Source organism: Wyeomyia smithii, chromosome 1, assembly GCF_029784165.1.
Source record: "Wyeomyia smithii strain HCP4-BCI-WySm-NY-G18 chromosome 1, ASM2978416v1, whole genome shotgun sequence".
NCBI classification, from domain to species: Eukaryota; Metazoa; Arthropoda; class Insecta; order Diptera; family Culicidae; genus Wyeomyia; species Wyeomyia smithii.
The window spans coordinates 56,522,901-56,539,243 of NC_073694.1; the positions used below are offsets into that span (position 1 = coordinate 56,522,901).

Consider the following 16,343-nt stretch of genomic DNA (forward strand, 5'->3'; position numbering starts at 1 on the left):
TAAATATATGGAGTTGTCTTCACGGGATGGTAATTTTTCAGTGAAAACATTAGAATTTTCGGATTGTGTCGGGTCTGTTTATTCTGCTCCTGAAATTGTACGTTAGTTGTGATAAATATACCAGAAGCCAATAGCTGCCTTTTTTGCTCGGTGAATATGAATTTTCAGAGCGACACAGTACCTCTATCAGATTTAATCAATCTAATCTCTCTTATCATTTACTCACAAACATGATTCATATGTACCAGACCTATCTAAAACTCAGATGAAAGATTAGTCGAACACCCCTATGACATTGTGCAGAACAGTTGAAATACGACTCTAAGAACGTAAGATTGTTTAGACTCTCTTCAGCTAGAGACAAGCGTTTCTTAAAGCAGGAGGCAGCGAAGTCTGAGAAAACTCTTATAAACTTTTATAGACATTTGGCTATGTAACAAATATTGAAGATTGTTACTCATTTAACCTGTTAGTTCGTAAAGCATTACTTCATTATGAAGATTTTCACTGGATATATTGGGATGTTACTGCGTGCTGGGTATTTAACCCTGATGGCGTTTTTGAGCTCAACCTGGAGAGTTTGTTTGAGTTGTTGCTTCTTTCGAACTTGACATTCCTTACCGTCTTGATCAACTGTAACCATTGAAAGAGTCCAATAAGATTCTTTCAAATCTTCTATTACTGGCGCCTTGGATCAGGTCAGCAGTTTGATAGACGTCAAGTTCTTGGTCTGCAAAAATTTCATCAATGATACCACTCCGACGAGATAATGAAATGATGAATCAACAGAAGGTGCTGGTCTGGAACCTTCCATTTCTTAAATGGGTTGTTTAGCTATATCAGTTTTTATATCATTTGAAAGAGCTACATTTTCTAATCAAAACGTGATTTTTAAAAATTTTTTATCGCTGTCTTTTAGTTTTAAATCACAAATTAAAACTGCTCGATATCTGCTTGAAATCGCTACAATGACAGTTCGCCCACTGTAATTGTAGCGATTTTGGAGCGATTTCGTTCTTCATTTAAAAATCGAAGAACAATGACATCAAATTTCAAAAAATCACGTTTTGCTCAGAAAATTACACTCTTTTATCTGATATATAAACATCCGAAATCCGTGAATAGTCAAACAACCCAATTGGCGCATCGCATATCTTACTTCGCAGTAGTTCGGACAATTTTCTTTCGGTTCTAGGTGATGCAGTAAAGTGGCATCCGTTATACATTCAACAGGGGGAAGGAAATGATTCACACTATTCAGGGAATCAAAAAATAATGGCTCAAAAATGTACACAATTTTAAAAGGGGTATGTAATTTTAAGTCGTTTTTCCAATTCTTTTCATTGAGTTGACCAATTTTGTGTTATGAAATTCATGGTAATCAAATTTCTATATGCTTTTTGCTCCAAATAAGTTGTCTTTTTAACAATAAGACCTACAGTAAACAATTAAACTTTTGCTTTTATTCTTTAGGGTTTGCATTTTGCGTTCGCAAAAAATGGATGAAAATTGATGATTTTTCATAGGTTTACTTTCACACGCACTGACGAAATTACTCATGCAGCATTATAGTAACCCAAAGTCATCAGAAGAACAAAGATAGCTCTATCAGTCAGCCAGAAAACGGACATCGTTCGGTCTCTTATCTCTTGCATTCCAAAACTATTCGAAGCAATTGTAAACGAAAAACTATATCCCCAATTTAAAAACCGAATAACTGAGAAGCAACACGGCTTCTTCAAGGGCCGTTCAACATCGACCAATTTACTTGAATTTATAAATTATTCATTGGCTGCAATGGATAATGGAAACCATGCAGAAGCCCTTTACACAGATTTCAGTAAGGCATTTTATCGCATAGACATACCAATGCTACTTTTCAAATTGCAACAAATCGGACTTGAGCCAGAACTCCTGAAGTAGCTCGAATCATATTTAACCAATCGCCAACAAAAAGTTAAATTTAACGGACAAAACTCAAATCCGATTCTAGTCACTTCTGGTGTCCCCCAAGGCTCTCCTCTTCTTTTCATCTTGTACGTTAACGGCATTTCCTTTATTCTCAAAAAACTAAAAGTATTAATTTATGCCGACGATATGAAGCACTCTTTGGAAATAAGAAATGAAGAAGACATTCCAGATGAAATATACATATTCTACGCATGCTGTAAAAAAAGCTTACTAGAGTTAAATGTAAAAAATACAACCACATATCATTCTGTCGAAAAAAAACAACACCATACATTACAATATCATTAGGAAACAAAACTGTAGCAAATTGTGAAAGAGTTAGGGACTTAGGAGTTGTCTTAGACTCCAAACTAACCTTCATTGACCATTGCAACACAATAATCCACAAATTTAATAAAATGCTAGGATTTATAAAGCGCTTTTGTTACAACTTTCAGGATCCGTAAACCATCAAAACATTAAATATAGCATTGATTCAGCTGTACTTTTATTTTAGCTAAATTTCTACGCACCTATTGGACAACTTCGAAATCGACTATGGGGAGCTTCGTAGCCGCAAGGTTACAGAGTCCGCTTTGATAAACGAGTAATCGTGGGTTCAAATCTTAGTAGAATCAGACCATTTGGTTTTCAAAGGACTTTAACATGGGTTTATTCTCAGGCTCTCCACTACATACCCTTCCTTCAAGCTAAATTCTATAGTACCCCCCTGCTGACTTTCATCCTAACAAAAAAGTCCCTTTTATAATAAACTGTTCTGAGTAACGTTATAATGGTTCTCTTTAGGGAATTGTAATTATGGCGCGGTCTTGACTGAAGAAACAAGGTTTCGGTATGACTCCTTTCTCTAGACTAAATATAAGTCCTTCTTATAATAAAACTGCCCAGAGGTGAAGCATTGAGTGCCTCTTCAGGGAATTGTGATTGTGACGCGGTATTGGTAAGAGGAACGAGGTTTTGATAAGACCCCTTCCTCTTGCCAAAAGCGTATCAGTAACTTCAATAGTGATACTGCCAACAATATAAAGTACAGAGTACAGAAAACACCCGGGCAATATCATAATAACGTTTGCGGTAAAAAAATGGACAAAAATTGCCGATTTTTCATGGGTTTACCTTTAATCGCACTGACGAAGCTACTCATGCATAATCAATCATAGTAACCCATGAGTTAGCAAAAAAAAATTGACAACTCTATCAGTCAAACTCTTATTGTGATGGCGAAAAAAGTTAAGCTACTCCATTCAGAAGTGTGCGCGTTCAAAGAACGGTACCCCGCCGCGTCAACAACGGACATCGTGCGGCACTTTGTGGACGCCGGGTATGCCCGTTCTGGCATCTACAACATCTTGACACTATTGGACAACGATCAGAGCATCGAAACTTCAAAGGATGCTGAAGAAGAAGACCGAGGGAAAAGTGGCTAAATCGCTGCGTGCACTTGGCCGGGAGGTGAAAAAGTATCTGGAGAACATGGACATACATGTCAGGGAACGGCAGTCCCGTCCACTGGTCTCGGAGCTGCAGGTAATGACGCAGCGACAGCGGTTGAATAAGATGGTCAAGTCGATTTTCCCTGCGTTCACGACGTGGCAGTGGTGATGGACGACGAGACCTATCTCACCCTGGATGGCAACGACTGGCAGTGTACTTCGTATTTCACTTCTCCCACGAAAGAAATGAGCTCCGAGGTGAAATTCATTTCACACACCAAAATCCCCAAGAAGGTGCTGCTCCGGCTGACAATCAGCGAGAAGGAGATGTCAAAGCCGCTCTTCTTTCCCTCCGGGCTGGCCGTGAACATGGAAATTTATAGCACGAAGTGCCTGCCAGAAGTTGCGTCGTTCATCAAGAAACACCATAAGGGCGAAGACACGGTGTTCTGGCCAGATTTGGCGTCGGCCCACTACTCGAAGCAATCGTTGGAGGAGATGGAGCGGCTGAATATCGATGTGATACCGAAATCGGCGAATCCGTCCAACGTCCCCCAGCTGCGTCCCATCGAGAATTTCTGGGCAAACTTGAAGCGCAAGATCTATTCCAACGATTTTGTCGCGAAAATGGAGGAGGAATTAATAAAAAAAACGAAGAAAGAGCCTAAAAACATGCCTACACACATGTTTTCATCCGCCATGGCGAATGTTTCGGTTAACTGCCAGAAGGCCGCTCGCAAGGGCGTAGAATTTTTTTGCAAATAAGATAATATAATTACCATTAATGGGAAATTTATCCAGCTCAATTATCTGTCAAGTTTTATTTCATCACCATTTGAAAAAAGTCCATTGTTTACCGCAAACGTTAGATCAAATGTCTCTGGTCGCAGTGATGAGTCCACACAGAGGAAAAAAGACCTACCTGGATGGCAACGACTAGCAGGGCACTTCATATTTACCTCCATTTCATTGTACACCCCAAGAAGGTGCTGCTGTGACTAACAACTAGCGAGAAGAGGATGTCAAATTCGCTCTTCTTTCGCTCCGGACTGGCCTTCAACAACGAAATTAATAGTATGAAGTTCCTGCCGGAAATTGCGTCATTTATCAAAAAATAACACAAGGGCAAAAACGCGGTGTTCTAGTCTATTCAGGCTGAATATCGGTGTGGTACCCAACGTCCCCCAGCTGCGTCCAATCCAGCATTTCTGGACAGTTCTGAAGCGCAGACAAAGGATAAAACCGGCAACATAAGGGATGAGTTATAAAATAAAAATAAACCCTCTCCAGTCTTCAGCCCTTTTATTCTCGGAACGACGGTTAAGTAGTACGTCGGGCAGTGGCGTTTCGTGGTTCATGCACCCTTTTTACCCTTATACCTCATAACTAACCACCTGGCGACTAGTAGTTTGCTACCACTAGCGTGTTGGTGGTTGATCCGCCACATACGTTGTAGTTTGTAGCAGGCAAAATTCGCACCCGGTTGTCCAACATATTTAAATTGAGATCGGCGAACAAGATACGTCTGAATTTTGCTTCACCAGGCACGACACGAGGAGCTTCTATAGAGCGATTGACGGAATCAGGAACCGGGCCGTGCCAATTCCTGCCAAGTGTAACGACAGATAATGAGAAGAACCGCGGAAAGAAAAGATAGATTGCGGCAGCCAATAGAGCTTATTAGGAATTGCATAGCCAGATTAGGTTTCGCAGCCTACAGATCCGAACGAAATTTGCGCTCTACATGATGCTGATCCTCCCGATGGCACTCAAGGAACATAAATCGTAAACGTCTTGTTGCTATTAATACTCGATAATACACTGGAAAATGGGTTATGGTGCAGGCACAAGAATCACATAAAATATACAAACACGCTGATATTGTCAAGCTGATGGAACACGATAGGTTGCAATGGGCTGGCCACGTATGGCGGATGAGCAACCGGCAAGATTATATTTTGCAGAGACCCGGATACACTTCGAAGCAGATTCAACTCGCGTTGGATGTGTGCCTTCGATGAGGATGCTTGAGCAGCGGGTGTGAGGGGCGACTACAGAGAACCAGGCCAAAACAACGCTTTTGGGGAAGGTCATCATAAAAATAAGTAAAAGTGAGCACTGATAGGTAAATATAGCAATACCATGGTTAAAATAGGAAGGCAGAGAAAATAAATAAACTAAGGAACTTTTTTCCCTTATTTTACCTGTTTCCCATAGTTTGGAACACAACAAATATTAAAGCACTTGTACGTTGGGTGTATTTTCGGCTGAGCAGTCTCAAAAAGTGGAACAACCTTTTTTTTACTGTCCGACGTTTCGTCACACATCAGTGACATCCTCAGGAAATACAGCAAGGGTTTATTAAGAATTTTTACATATCCAAATAGTAAACCAACTCATCATTCGAACTCTTAACAAGATAAGAGACCTACAAACTTTGCAAAGTTCTAAATTCTATAGAGCAAGATCGCGCGAAATGACCTATGGTCGAATATCGACCATTTTTGATTTGAATGAAACTTTGCACACGTATTTGGCTTAGCAAACTGAGCATTTTTCACAGATGGAGAGATTTTTTACACCCATGAGTTACATTCTAAAAGGGCGTATGCCTTTTGGCATAGGTTTTACTCGAAGCATTGTAGCCCAGAAACCGTTGGTTGTATAGAAAAATTGTCTGAGAATGAGTTGTAGGGAATTAAAAATGCACCATAAAAAAAATATACAGTGTACAAAAAAATTTTGTTTTGACCAAACAAAATTAAAAATAAACATTAAATTTCAATTTAAGAAAAAAGAGTTGAATTTTTTTTTTTTTTTAAGAAACTTGACGTTAATACATAACTTTAAAAAAAGTCCAGGATGGAGAAATGAAAAATATTTTTTTTTATGATAGATTAATTTTTTTATAAAAATTCTATTTTAAACATTTTTCAAAATATTTGTATTCTGATGATATTAAAAGAAGAAAAAAGTCATTTTGAATCAAAAAACTCTTGGTAGTAAACATTCTAAAGGCATCGGTTTTCGAGTTATTTTAAATTCAAGCTCAATAAATTATAATTATTTCGGAAAATACACGTTTTTCTTAATTTGTTCATGGTTCTCCAGCAAAAACCATACGTTCATTGGAATGCTTGATCAAAAATATACAATTCATTCTTTGACAACAAAACGATTGGTTAAATAACTCAAGCGCTAAACCTTAGCCTACCTACACGTTCCCCCTTGCCGAATGTTTTATAACAAAATATGTTTGTCGTGCAACACTACCTACTTGTTTACTAATAATAATTGTTTGAAAGTACGCAACCAATAACTACTGGGTTACCTATAATATCTGTTTTCGTATATAAATACGATTGCACTACTCCAGATGTGTTAGTAACAGTTTGCATTTTGTGAAGATGAATAAAGTGAAAATGGAATACACCAAGCCAAAATGCTGTAAGCTCTTTCCTGATCATCGGTGCTCATCAAGCTTACGCAAATTAAACGAAAACGTTATTGTAAAATTAAAAATATTGAACAGTCAAGCTCATTTTAATACGTCTTTATCAATTTGTGATTCGTGTAGTTATTAGAATGATAGTCAAGCCACCATTCATCCTTTCGTTAATTACTATTCAGAATCTGGAACACTTATGAATATCAGCTTCATCATAATATCGGAAGTACTTCATCATGATACTGTTGCGGTTCAGGTGTTCATTGCCAAATTGATGAGTTTTTTGAAAACAACAATAGAGTTGAAAAAAGCGATATTAATGTCTGATGGAGCTGTCTCACAATATAAAAAAAGAAAAAACTTTGCAATAAAATATAACGTCGATGCAGAGTGGCATTTTTTGTGACTTCTCATGGTAAAGGCCCATGCGATGCAATTGGTGGCATATTAAAACGAATGGCAGGAAATGCAAGTTTAGCTGAAGAACATGAACATCTTATTACAAGCGCAAAACAATTGTATGATGGAGCAATATTTTCAAAAAATCTATAATAATAGCTGCCACACAAAAGTATTACTCTTTTGTTCCGATTTCAGAAAATAAGATACAAACGAAACTGTTTTCAAAAGATGACGAATCATTTACCTATGATGTATATAAAATATAAGGTGAAACTAGTTCTGTAAAGTATCTATGTCATAAAAAAATATGTTCCTAAGAAAATAAAACTCGAAAATAAATAATTGATTCTTATATATATTTATATCACTTTGAACATTTAACTCTTTTCTTGAGTATCGTTCGCCCAATCGTTTTGTTGTCAAAGAATGAATTGTATATTTTTGATCAAGCATTCCAATGAACGTATGGTTTTTGCTGGAAAACCATGGACAAATTAAGAAAAACGTGTATTTTTCTAAATAGTTATAATTTTTCGAGCTTGAATTAGAGATAACTCGAAAATCAATGCCTTTAGAATGTTTACTACCGAGAGCTTTTTGATTCAAAATGACTCTCTGCATCTTTTAAAATCATCAGAATACAAATATTTTGAAAAATGTTTGAATTAGAATTTTAATAAAAAAATTAATCTACCATAAAAGCATTATTTTTCATTTCTCCATCCTGGACTTTTTTTTAAGTTGCGTATTAACGTCAAGTTTCTTTAAAAAAAAATAAAAAAAATTCAACTCTTTTATTTAAATCGAAATTTAATGTTTATTTTTAATTTTGTTTGGTCAAAAAAAATTTTTGAAGTAGAATACTTCTCTTAGGAAGTTCGGCTACATAGGGATGCGAAATGAAAATCTAAAACCGAAAAAAGTGAAAAATATGTCCAATTTCAAATGCTAATAAATCGGTTAGTATTCGATGGATTTCCTTCGTTCTTGCAGCAATAGATTGGAAAATCTTCTAAGATTCTTCCCAAAATAAGATAATTGTAATTTTATTATTCACACTATTGTACTATTGAAAATAGTCAAGCCTTGTCAAAACGAAAAATTCGACCTCTGATTGGTCGTTATATGCTTGCTTCCCAAGCACGGTCGACAGAATCATATACCTTGCAATTGAAAACATGCTATTTGGCCTATATAAGAGCCTGTTTCAGCCGGAGCCGCTCATAATAGTTCTAGACAGCGACAACAGCAGTCGTCCTTCCTTTGCAGCAGCACTAGCCCTGTGGTTGGTCACCACGTCTCAGAAGCAGCGCGGTTTTTCTCAGCGTGTGTCGCCAGACAGCCATTATTCCCCCCGTGTTGGGGCAGCATGAAAATTGCCATCAGGAAATCCAATTTCGGAAATCAAAATGCCCTTTTTAAGGCAAATAAACAAGTCATTGAAAGTTAATAATTTTTGTCAACGCAAGCAAGCATTCTGTGTTGCATCCTAGCAATTCAAATTTGTCGCACCCGTCTAATTTACTGAATGTGAAATAGCTTCCCTAGTGCATGTTGTCCGTGTATCTTAATTCCACCAATGTTAGGGCAGCTCAAAGTTGTAATTAGCAACCGATTTTGAACCGCAAAATGCTTTTTTCAAGGCAAATAAAAAAATTATTGAAGGTTAATAATTTTCTGGCATCAACACAAGCAGACATTCTGTGCGGGATGCAATCAAATTCTAATGTAGTTGTCTAATTTTCACTTTATTTAGTAAACCCCCCACTGTAGGGGCAGCGCAAAGGCGCGATCAGCATAACCGACATTGAATAATTAACTGCCCTGTTAGTACGCATTCACAAAAGCAGTTAGTTCGACTATGCAGAGCTAATATGAAGTCGATTCAATCAATCAGTATAAACAGAATTTCGTCGTTTCCCAGCTGCCAAGTTGCAACATGATGCAACAAGCAACAGCGAGCAAACGAAATCGCTTGATGTTACAAACCGCAATAAGATACGGGTTAAAATCGTTGCGTGTGTGACTGACACGCAAGCAGCCGGGTTATCTTTCTTGTAAAAGTATTCTACTTCAACCTTGCGGTCGTGGCTTTGCATACAACCTTCTTGTGATTTTTTTGTACAGTGTATATTTTTTATGGTGCATTTTTATTTCCCTACAACTCATTCTCAGACAGTTTTTCTATACAACCAACGGTTTCTGGGCTACAATGCTTGGAATAAAACCTATGCCAAAAGGCATACGCCCTTTTAGAATGTAACTCATGGGTGTAAGCAATCTCTCCACCTGTGAAAAATGCTCAGTTTGCTAAGCCAAATACGTGTGCAAAGTTTTATTCAAATAAAAAATGGTCGATTAAATTTTCGCGTATTTCCAGGCGATTTGAAATGATTTTGCTCTATAGCCTTTTGTCTGGTGATTTCAAAGAGCACTTGTTCTAAATAATTATATCAACTCAAGTAACTGATTAGAATTACGATTCTATTGAACACGAAATAAAACGTGGCCATTAAGGATTTCTCGAGTTTTTTTTTCTTTTTAAGTTTCACTGAGTCAAGCTTAGTTTGTATAAACAACAGGTATTGCTTGTTAAGATAAGTCTATTTGTTTGCATGATATGTTTGCACATTACTGGGAAGGAGTATTATACCTTGGTTAAGGAATTAGTTGTCTCTTTAAACAAGGTATAACATTCCTACCCAGGAATTTGAAGTCAAGAAGAAGTCGAAATTGCCAGAAAAGTTCCTTGACTGGCAAGAAATTTGCAGTTGTAAATTTAACAGGAAAAATGCCCACCAAAGCGGCTACTGCTTTGTCTCGAGCAGCATGAGGTCACAGTGGACTTAAACTTGTGTAAGCTGCGTCTACTCAAATTCCACCGAACAGTGGTACAGCGAAAATTAAGCTGCAGTTGTTTTCAAGATTATTCCGGCAAAAAGTAAAGCTAATTGGAGAGTACTGGTCAACTGTGAAGCATATACTAAAGAAAAAGGGTGGAACTGTTATTGAACTGAAGAGTTTCGAGTGAAAATGGAATGTGAACCAAACAAGTGGCAACAGGGTTCGTGCGACAGGTGATGATACCTGTTGCATTGAACTATGTGAAATAAAGCGCATTTTCAAACCATTTCGAACCATTGTTTATGACCACGTAACTGTAAAAACCTGAAAGTTCGCTTGCTATAAAAAAATGCTCTCAGTTTTATAGCAGCCTGACAGCAAAAATTAGAATTCTTTATCAATATTGTAGATATAAATCAGCTGTTGATTCCCCTACAGGACTTTTTCAAATATTGTTCCTGTTTCGGAAAAACATATATCTGAGTAAATAAAATTTCCCTTGGTTTTAAATTATAATATTCCTACTCACACTATACTCAAAGATTCCAAGGTGAACAGCAGAGCGAATAACTTCAAGAGAACTCATCAAAAACAATTCAGCTAAGAGCCATAAGCTAATTACAGATAGTGCTGTCCACATTTGGTACTTTAACGCACTGCTCAAGGCAAATATTTACCATTGAAAGTCATTGTTTTACTTTATGTGCGAAAAAAGGCCCCAATTGGACGGCAAAAATCGCTGAATTATCCTCTCGAACGGTCGCAACCGAGTGCCACTGTTAGACACAAATCTTCAAACGTTAATGACACATTCACTTCCACAAAAACAGTCTGTCAGTTCCTGTTTGCGAATTGTTGATGGTTGGTGGTCTTGCAGCTTGCAACCATCATCAAAATGTACTGCCAAAACAGAGAAATGGGGAAACTATAAAATTATTACACTCCAGCTTAATGGTATCAAATTTAAATCTCGTTAAAGTTCGAGGAAAAATAAGCAACGAAGTGTACACCAGATGAGGAACCAACAAACTCCACTCTCAAGCAGCGGAAGAAAAAAAAAACGAAAACAAAATACAAAGCTGTTGCATCGTGAATGTCGAGTCGGCACCGTTGTCACGGAACAACAACGAGCGCGGAGCCTTTATTAAATGCAGAATGCGCCATGCGGTGAAGCAACCTTTGGCGCATACCTGTTCTCGTGCCGAGGCAACGTCGTCGTCGTCGTAACACTTTCGCATCTCTAGAGAATAGCTACACCTACTGTTGTGCGCGGTTGACATACCCATATACTCTGACGGGCAGATGGACCCCAGCCCTGCTGCGGTTCGTGTAACCGCGAAGCCGCACCGCAATGTCATACTCTGTCCAGTCTCAGGTGAGATTTGAAATGTGATAGTAATAATCATAAGCGGCTCTCCATGATCATGAAGTCGCCGCCTGAATGCCATTTAGGGACTTATCGCTGCTTGCTAATCTCCACTTGCCGGTGTTCCTACTAGCTAGTAAAAAAAAGGGTCTGATTCAATGGTGTTGGGGTGCCTCAGCTCGGCGCAGCTCGACTCTCGAAGTTATGGCTAAGCACTTACGCAAACTCACCCTATCATCACGAAGGTAAGCGGATTGGTGCAATAATACTACCCTGAAGAGCCGCTGCTGCTGGGTGTCATAGTTTTCATGAACTTTACGCGTAAACAATAATGTAATTGGGAGCACAAGCGGGGTGGAAGAGCAGTTCCCACGTGAAAACTGTAGGCAATTCAAGTGTTTTAATTTTCTCTGCTGCCACACTTCAGCACGGGCCTTCGGGGGTCTAGAAGACGCGCCTGTGCAGAGTGACGCGAACTAACATCCGCTGTGACGGGGACAACCTTGGAAAATGGATGAAGGACGAGCATTGACAATAGGTTTGATTGGTGGTAATTAAAATCATATCATATCAATCATAGAACACAAATTCTATCACCTCATAACACGGTTTGACAGCTCTTTGTTTACTGATCATTGGTTTCACACTGAACAGTTCGGAAGAGCTTAGTCGAAGGCTGGCATCATTCCGGTGAATCGCATGTTGCGAGGGAATATTAGAAACTTCAGTTACTAAAAACTGTTATTATTGTCTGAGAAGCAACATCAAACCTGTTAGTTTTTTTTTATTGAATTCCAGTTCCTGACAGAGTGAAATAGGTTTTTTTTTCATCGAATAACATTTGAAATGATTGTTATTTATTTTTACGAGGGGGCAGTGACACACAGGGAGTAACAACATCTTGAAATTCAAACTCATTTTGTTGCTATAGTTCTTGATGAATTTTGTTCCGTCATTAACTGAAATTTAGTAAACAAAAATGGAAGAATAAACTCTGTTCTGGCTGTTTCAAAGCGTATTGCAGCGTTTGTAACGTACTGAATTGTACAATGATAATAGAACGAGTTGAAAATATCGGTGATAAGTTACCTTGGTCGAATGTGCTTTGAATATTGTTGTTTTTTTTTCTTCATCTAATGAATATTGTTGTAGTTTTATACACAAAAACCAAAATGGCAGTGCCGCTACCGAGAATAATAAGTTTTTTAAGAATAATCGAAACTAATAGTTTTTATCATCATAATTGTAACCTCAAAAAAGTTTGTGGGTAAAAATACAATGGCAGCAAGCAAAAGAGTAACAATTTGCAATCATAAAACGAAGGTAGAGTGGCCATTGAAACAAATTGTTATTGGTGACAGCTTTATGGTATACAATTACCATAGTTATCTCAATCAGGATAGTTTAATATTACCATTTGTGCTTTAGTCTTGCTGTTAGTATTGCTGTAATGACCATGAAATTGCCGTCTGAACTGTAAACAAGGCTTACAAAATCGGTAGAAAATCAACATCTTTTCTTGCCATTTTTTAAGTGCGTGTACAAACATCTATTGAAATGCAGATATTTGCCAATCATGAAACATAAATAGTAGTTTGTTTTTACACCAACTTTGAATCGAGAAGATCCTCACGAACTGTAAACAGTTTGACAGGTGAAAAATCACCCTGTTGTTCGTGTTAAAATCCATAGATGATTGTTTTCGTTTGCGCTCCAACCGGAAAACAACAAAATCGATGTTATTATAACAAATGCGCTTGCTGTGTTAAGTCAGAGTGTATTTATGTTGTTCATTGTTGATGTTACTTGGTAGCCAAAACGTTCCACTTCATTAAAAGAAACTATAAACACAGAGAACACTAGAACAGGCTGTCATGTGAATAACCAAAAATGTCTATGTGCGCGCGTGTGTGTATCTGTGTGTATTTACCTCATCAAACCATTCATCAACGGCGCAGCGAATAATAAATAATTTAAAGTCTATTGTTCATGCTCACATGCTTGTAAAAAGTAACTCAAAAATGAGTCAATTTTGACTCATCAGGAAAATGGATTACCTTAACAGTTGAAATTATTAAAATGAAAAAGCCGATAGTTGGAAACTCATTTAAATAATAATTAAAATAATTTCAATCATTTTAAATAGTTCGGGAGCATATTGTACCGAAGTAAAAAGGATCATGCGGATAAAACAAGGAGCGGCGATTGAAAATATATAATATTTAATAAAAAAAATCGATATAAAGCGAATGTTGTTATTCTTTTTGATATTAAATAAATGAAAGCAGATAAAAAATAATAGAAAAAACTCTCTGTGGAGTAACAGAGAATAATAACGGAATGATTCAAATATTTTGAAATATATACAGTGGGTGTTTTAAGATAAGTTGAATCACTCCAATAATGATTAAAGTTATAAAATCATAAACTTTCACAATCAGATGGCATTTATTTATGCTCAATTAAAATTTCTGCATGTTCTTGTTAATAAAATCTAATCAATGAATCCCATTGGAGACGTCTAGTCTTGCATTGCTGCGAGCAATTGCACTGAAACGCCATGCGCGATCATTGGGCATTTCAACGACACAACCAAACGAAATTGAATTTTAATAAACTTTTCAGTGCGCATCATCGACCGTTTGCGATTAATCGAACCGTTTCGATCTGCTGCTCAGCGCTGACCAGCGCATCTTCCACTCGTTAGGCACTCACTGTAGGGGCATCTTATTTAAGCTAGTAACAAGCGCGCACACGTAACAACTGTCATCCATTTTCGGAATATGATCTTCCCGTACTGCAACTCAACCAAATAAGCAACCCAGCACGATGTGAATCCAAACCGTTGGAAGCTGTACTCTTTCTAATTTATTTTAATTTGTGCAGCTTGACAAATGCATCACGCCGCAACAGTGTCCTTAAAAAATTCACTTCGGCACAGCGCAGCTGCAGAAATATTGCGAGCACAACCTTAATGTCACTTGTTTAGAATGGTGGCAATCCACTGAAATCTATTCAATTGAGTCATTTTTCTTTCTCAAAGTATAAGTTTATACACATCTGAAACCGAATTCGTTGCACTTTACCAAACGCTCTCCCCCACGTTCGTTCGGGTTCGTCGCCTACAGTTACTAGCGTGCGCAAGTCACTCCACAATTTATTACAAGGGGAAAATTGACACTCACCCACTGCATGGCTCACACTTCCAGCTGGAACAGAATTCCACACGAAAACAATCAACCCTTCGAGCGGCAAAAATCCGTGCAACCGAGCAATGAATTTCACTTTCGAACGGAATTCGCTTGTTGTTGTTGTTGTTTGGCACCTCTTAGTTTTACACACAAATCACTTCTTCCTCACAGTTTTATGCTTCTTATGGCGAACAACGATCAGAAAACACAATTTCAACACAATGGTACACGGAACGATTCGTTCGTTCTACAAGTTTGCAGTTTGCTAGCAGCAGTCCATCGAAACTCCCGGAAAGTCGCGTCTACTCGCGTCGGATGTCATTACCAGACTGATCTTTGTCGGATGGTGTGTTTCGATAAATTTTCGGCATCCCGCCAGCGACGCGACTAGGCTAAGCCCCATCATCGGTGTTGTGCTTGTTTTTTTCCTTCTTTTATTTTCTCCCCGAGTTTATTATACTTGTTACGGGTTGTCTTCTCTCGTCGTTGGGGTCGGTCTATTGCAGGCCATAGACGCGCCTATGCTTTTGCACTGGGTTGTATGTGACTTTATTGTGGCTCCATTTCCATTTCGAACCCACTGTGGTTCCAATATTTTGCTTGTTATTTTTCGGTCATAGAAAAATGGCGTCTTTTCATAGGCCTGGTCTATCGACGCAAGTGACTTGCGGCGATGCATCCAAGCTTCAAGCTTCACCGATCGAAGCCTCTCCTTAATGGCTAGATCATCATCTGCATACCATTGTTGGGTTCTCTCGCGGAAGGTTTTCTATGTTTGCCGCTGTGCGATGTTTTCCTTTTGTGGCTTACATTTCGTAGCAGAGCACAATGATGGGCGTTTTTTTTTTCATTCTCTGTCGGCTTGTGCATGACCGCTCATCATTGTGAAGGTGTGATGTAAAGTTCAGCGCACTTGATTTCGGTTTGATCTTAGGAATATGTGTCGAACTTTTGTGCAGGCTACCTTTAAGCCTCAACATGCGCAGCTGATGAGACAAGACGAATCAATTAGAGGGTTTTTGCTAATGGCTACAGAGTTGTTATAACGGGGGTTCATTAAATCGTTCGGAAAAAGAAAAACAATTTGCAGAAGCGCCGAAGTAGAAAATCAGTTAGGTTAGGTCAAGCGAATGCCAAGCGTGAAGAAACATAATGAACAAATCTTATTAGAGATAAATAACCGCAGCATAGTCTGGAACTATTGAATGTGTTTTACAGCTCGACACATTGACGCCGTAAGACGTTTGTTGATCCCGTACCGATTCAATGCGTAACGATCGCACGTTTTCTCGTTAGCGGCAATTTATTAACATGGGAATATTTTCTCAATATGAAATGTTTTCCTTTCAAGCACTCATTATTCGTCATGTAGGGCTAGCTATGATATGAAGTCTAATCTTTGAGATTAGTATAACATAAAGTTGTTCTGCAAAATCCAAAAAATATACCTATATTTTATCTACAAATACTGAATACTAAATCCTAAATACTGAATGCTAAAATTCAGTAAATGAACAGTTTGATATACCTGAAACATGATAAACCATGCTGAAACATATAGTAAACAAACCGCCATATGCTTTTCGTCGTGTGGAATTCTTCATTGCATCGTGACGGTTGATAAAATATGGATATATTGCAGCAACCCAAGGAAAATAAAGTCATGGTAACCGCCCGTTTATGCTTCT

General features: G+C 38.0%; 1 protein-coding gene across 1 annotated transcript in view; it reads right to left on the reverse strand.

The window, feature by feature from the left end:
- The window catches only part of LOC129725502 (transcription factor SPT20 homolog), an 87,869-nt gene extending 72,870 nt beyond the window's left edge, over positions 1-14,999 (reverse strand). The window contains exon 1 of the mRNA XM_055681439.1: positions 14,650-14,999. Coding sequence (XP_055537414.1) covers positions 14,650-14,658 — 9 coding nt within the window. The 5' untranslated portion in view covers positions 14,659-14,999. The remainder of the gene's footprint in view (positions 1-14,649) is intronic.
- Positions 15,000-16,343: the final 1,344 nt, after the last annotated feature.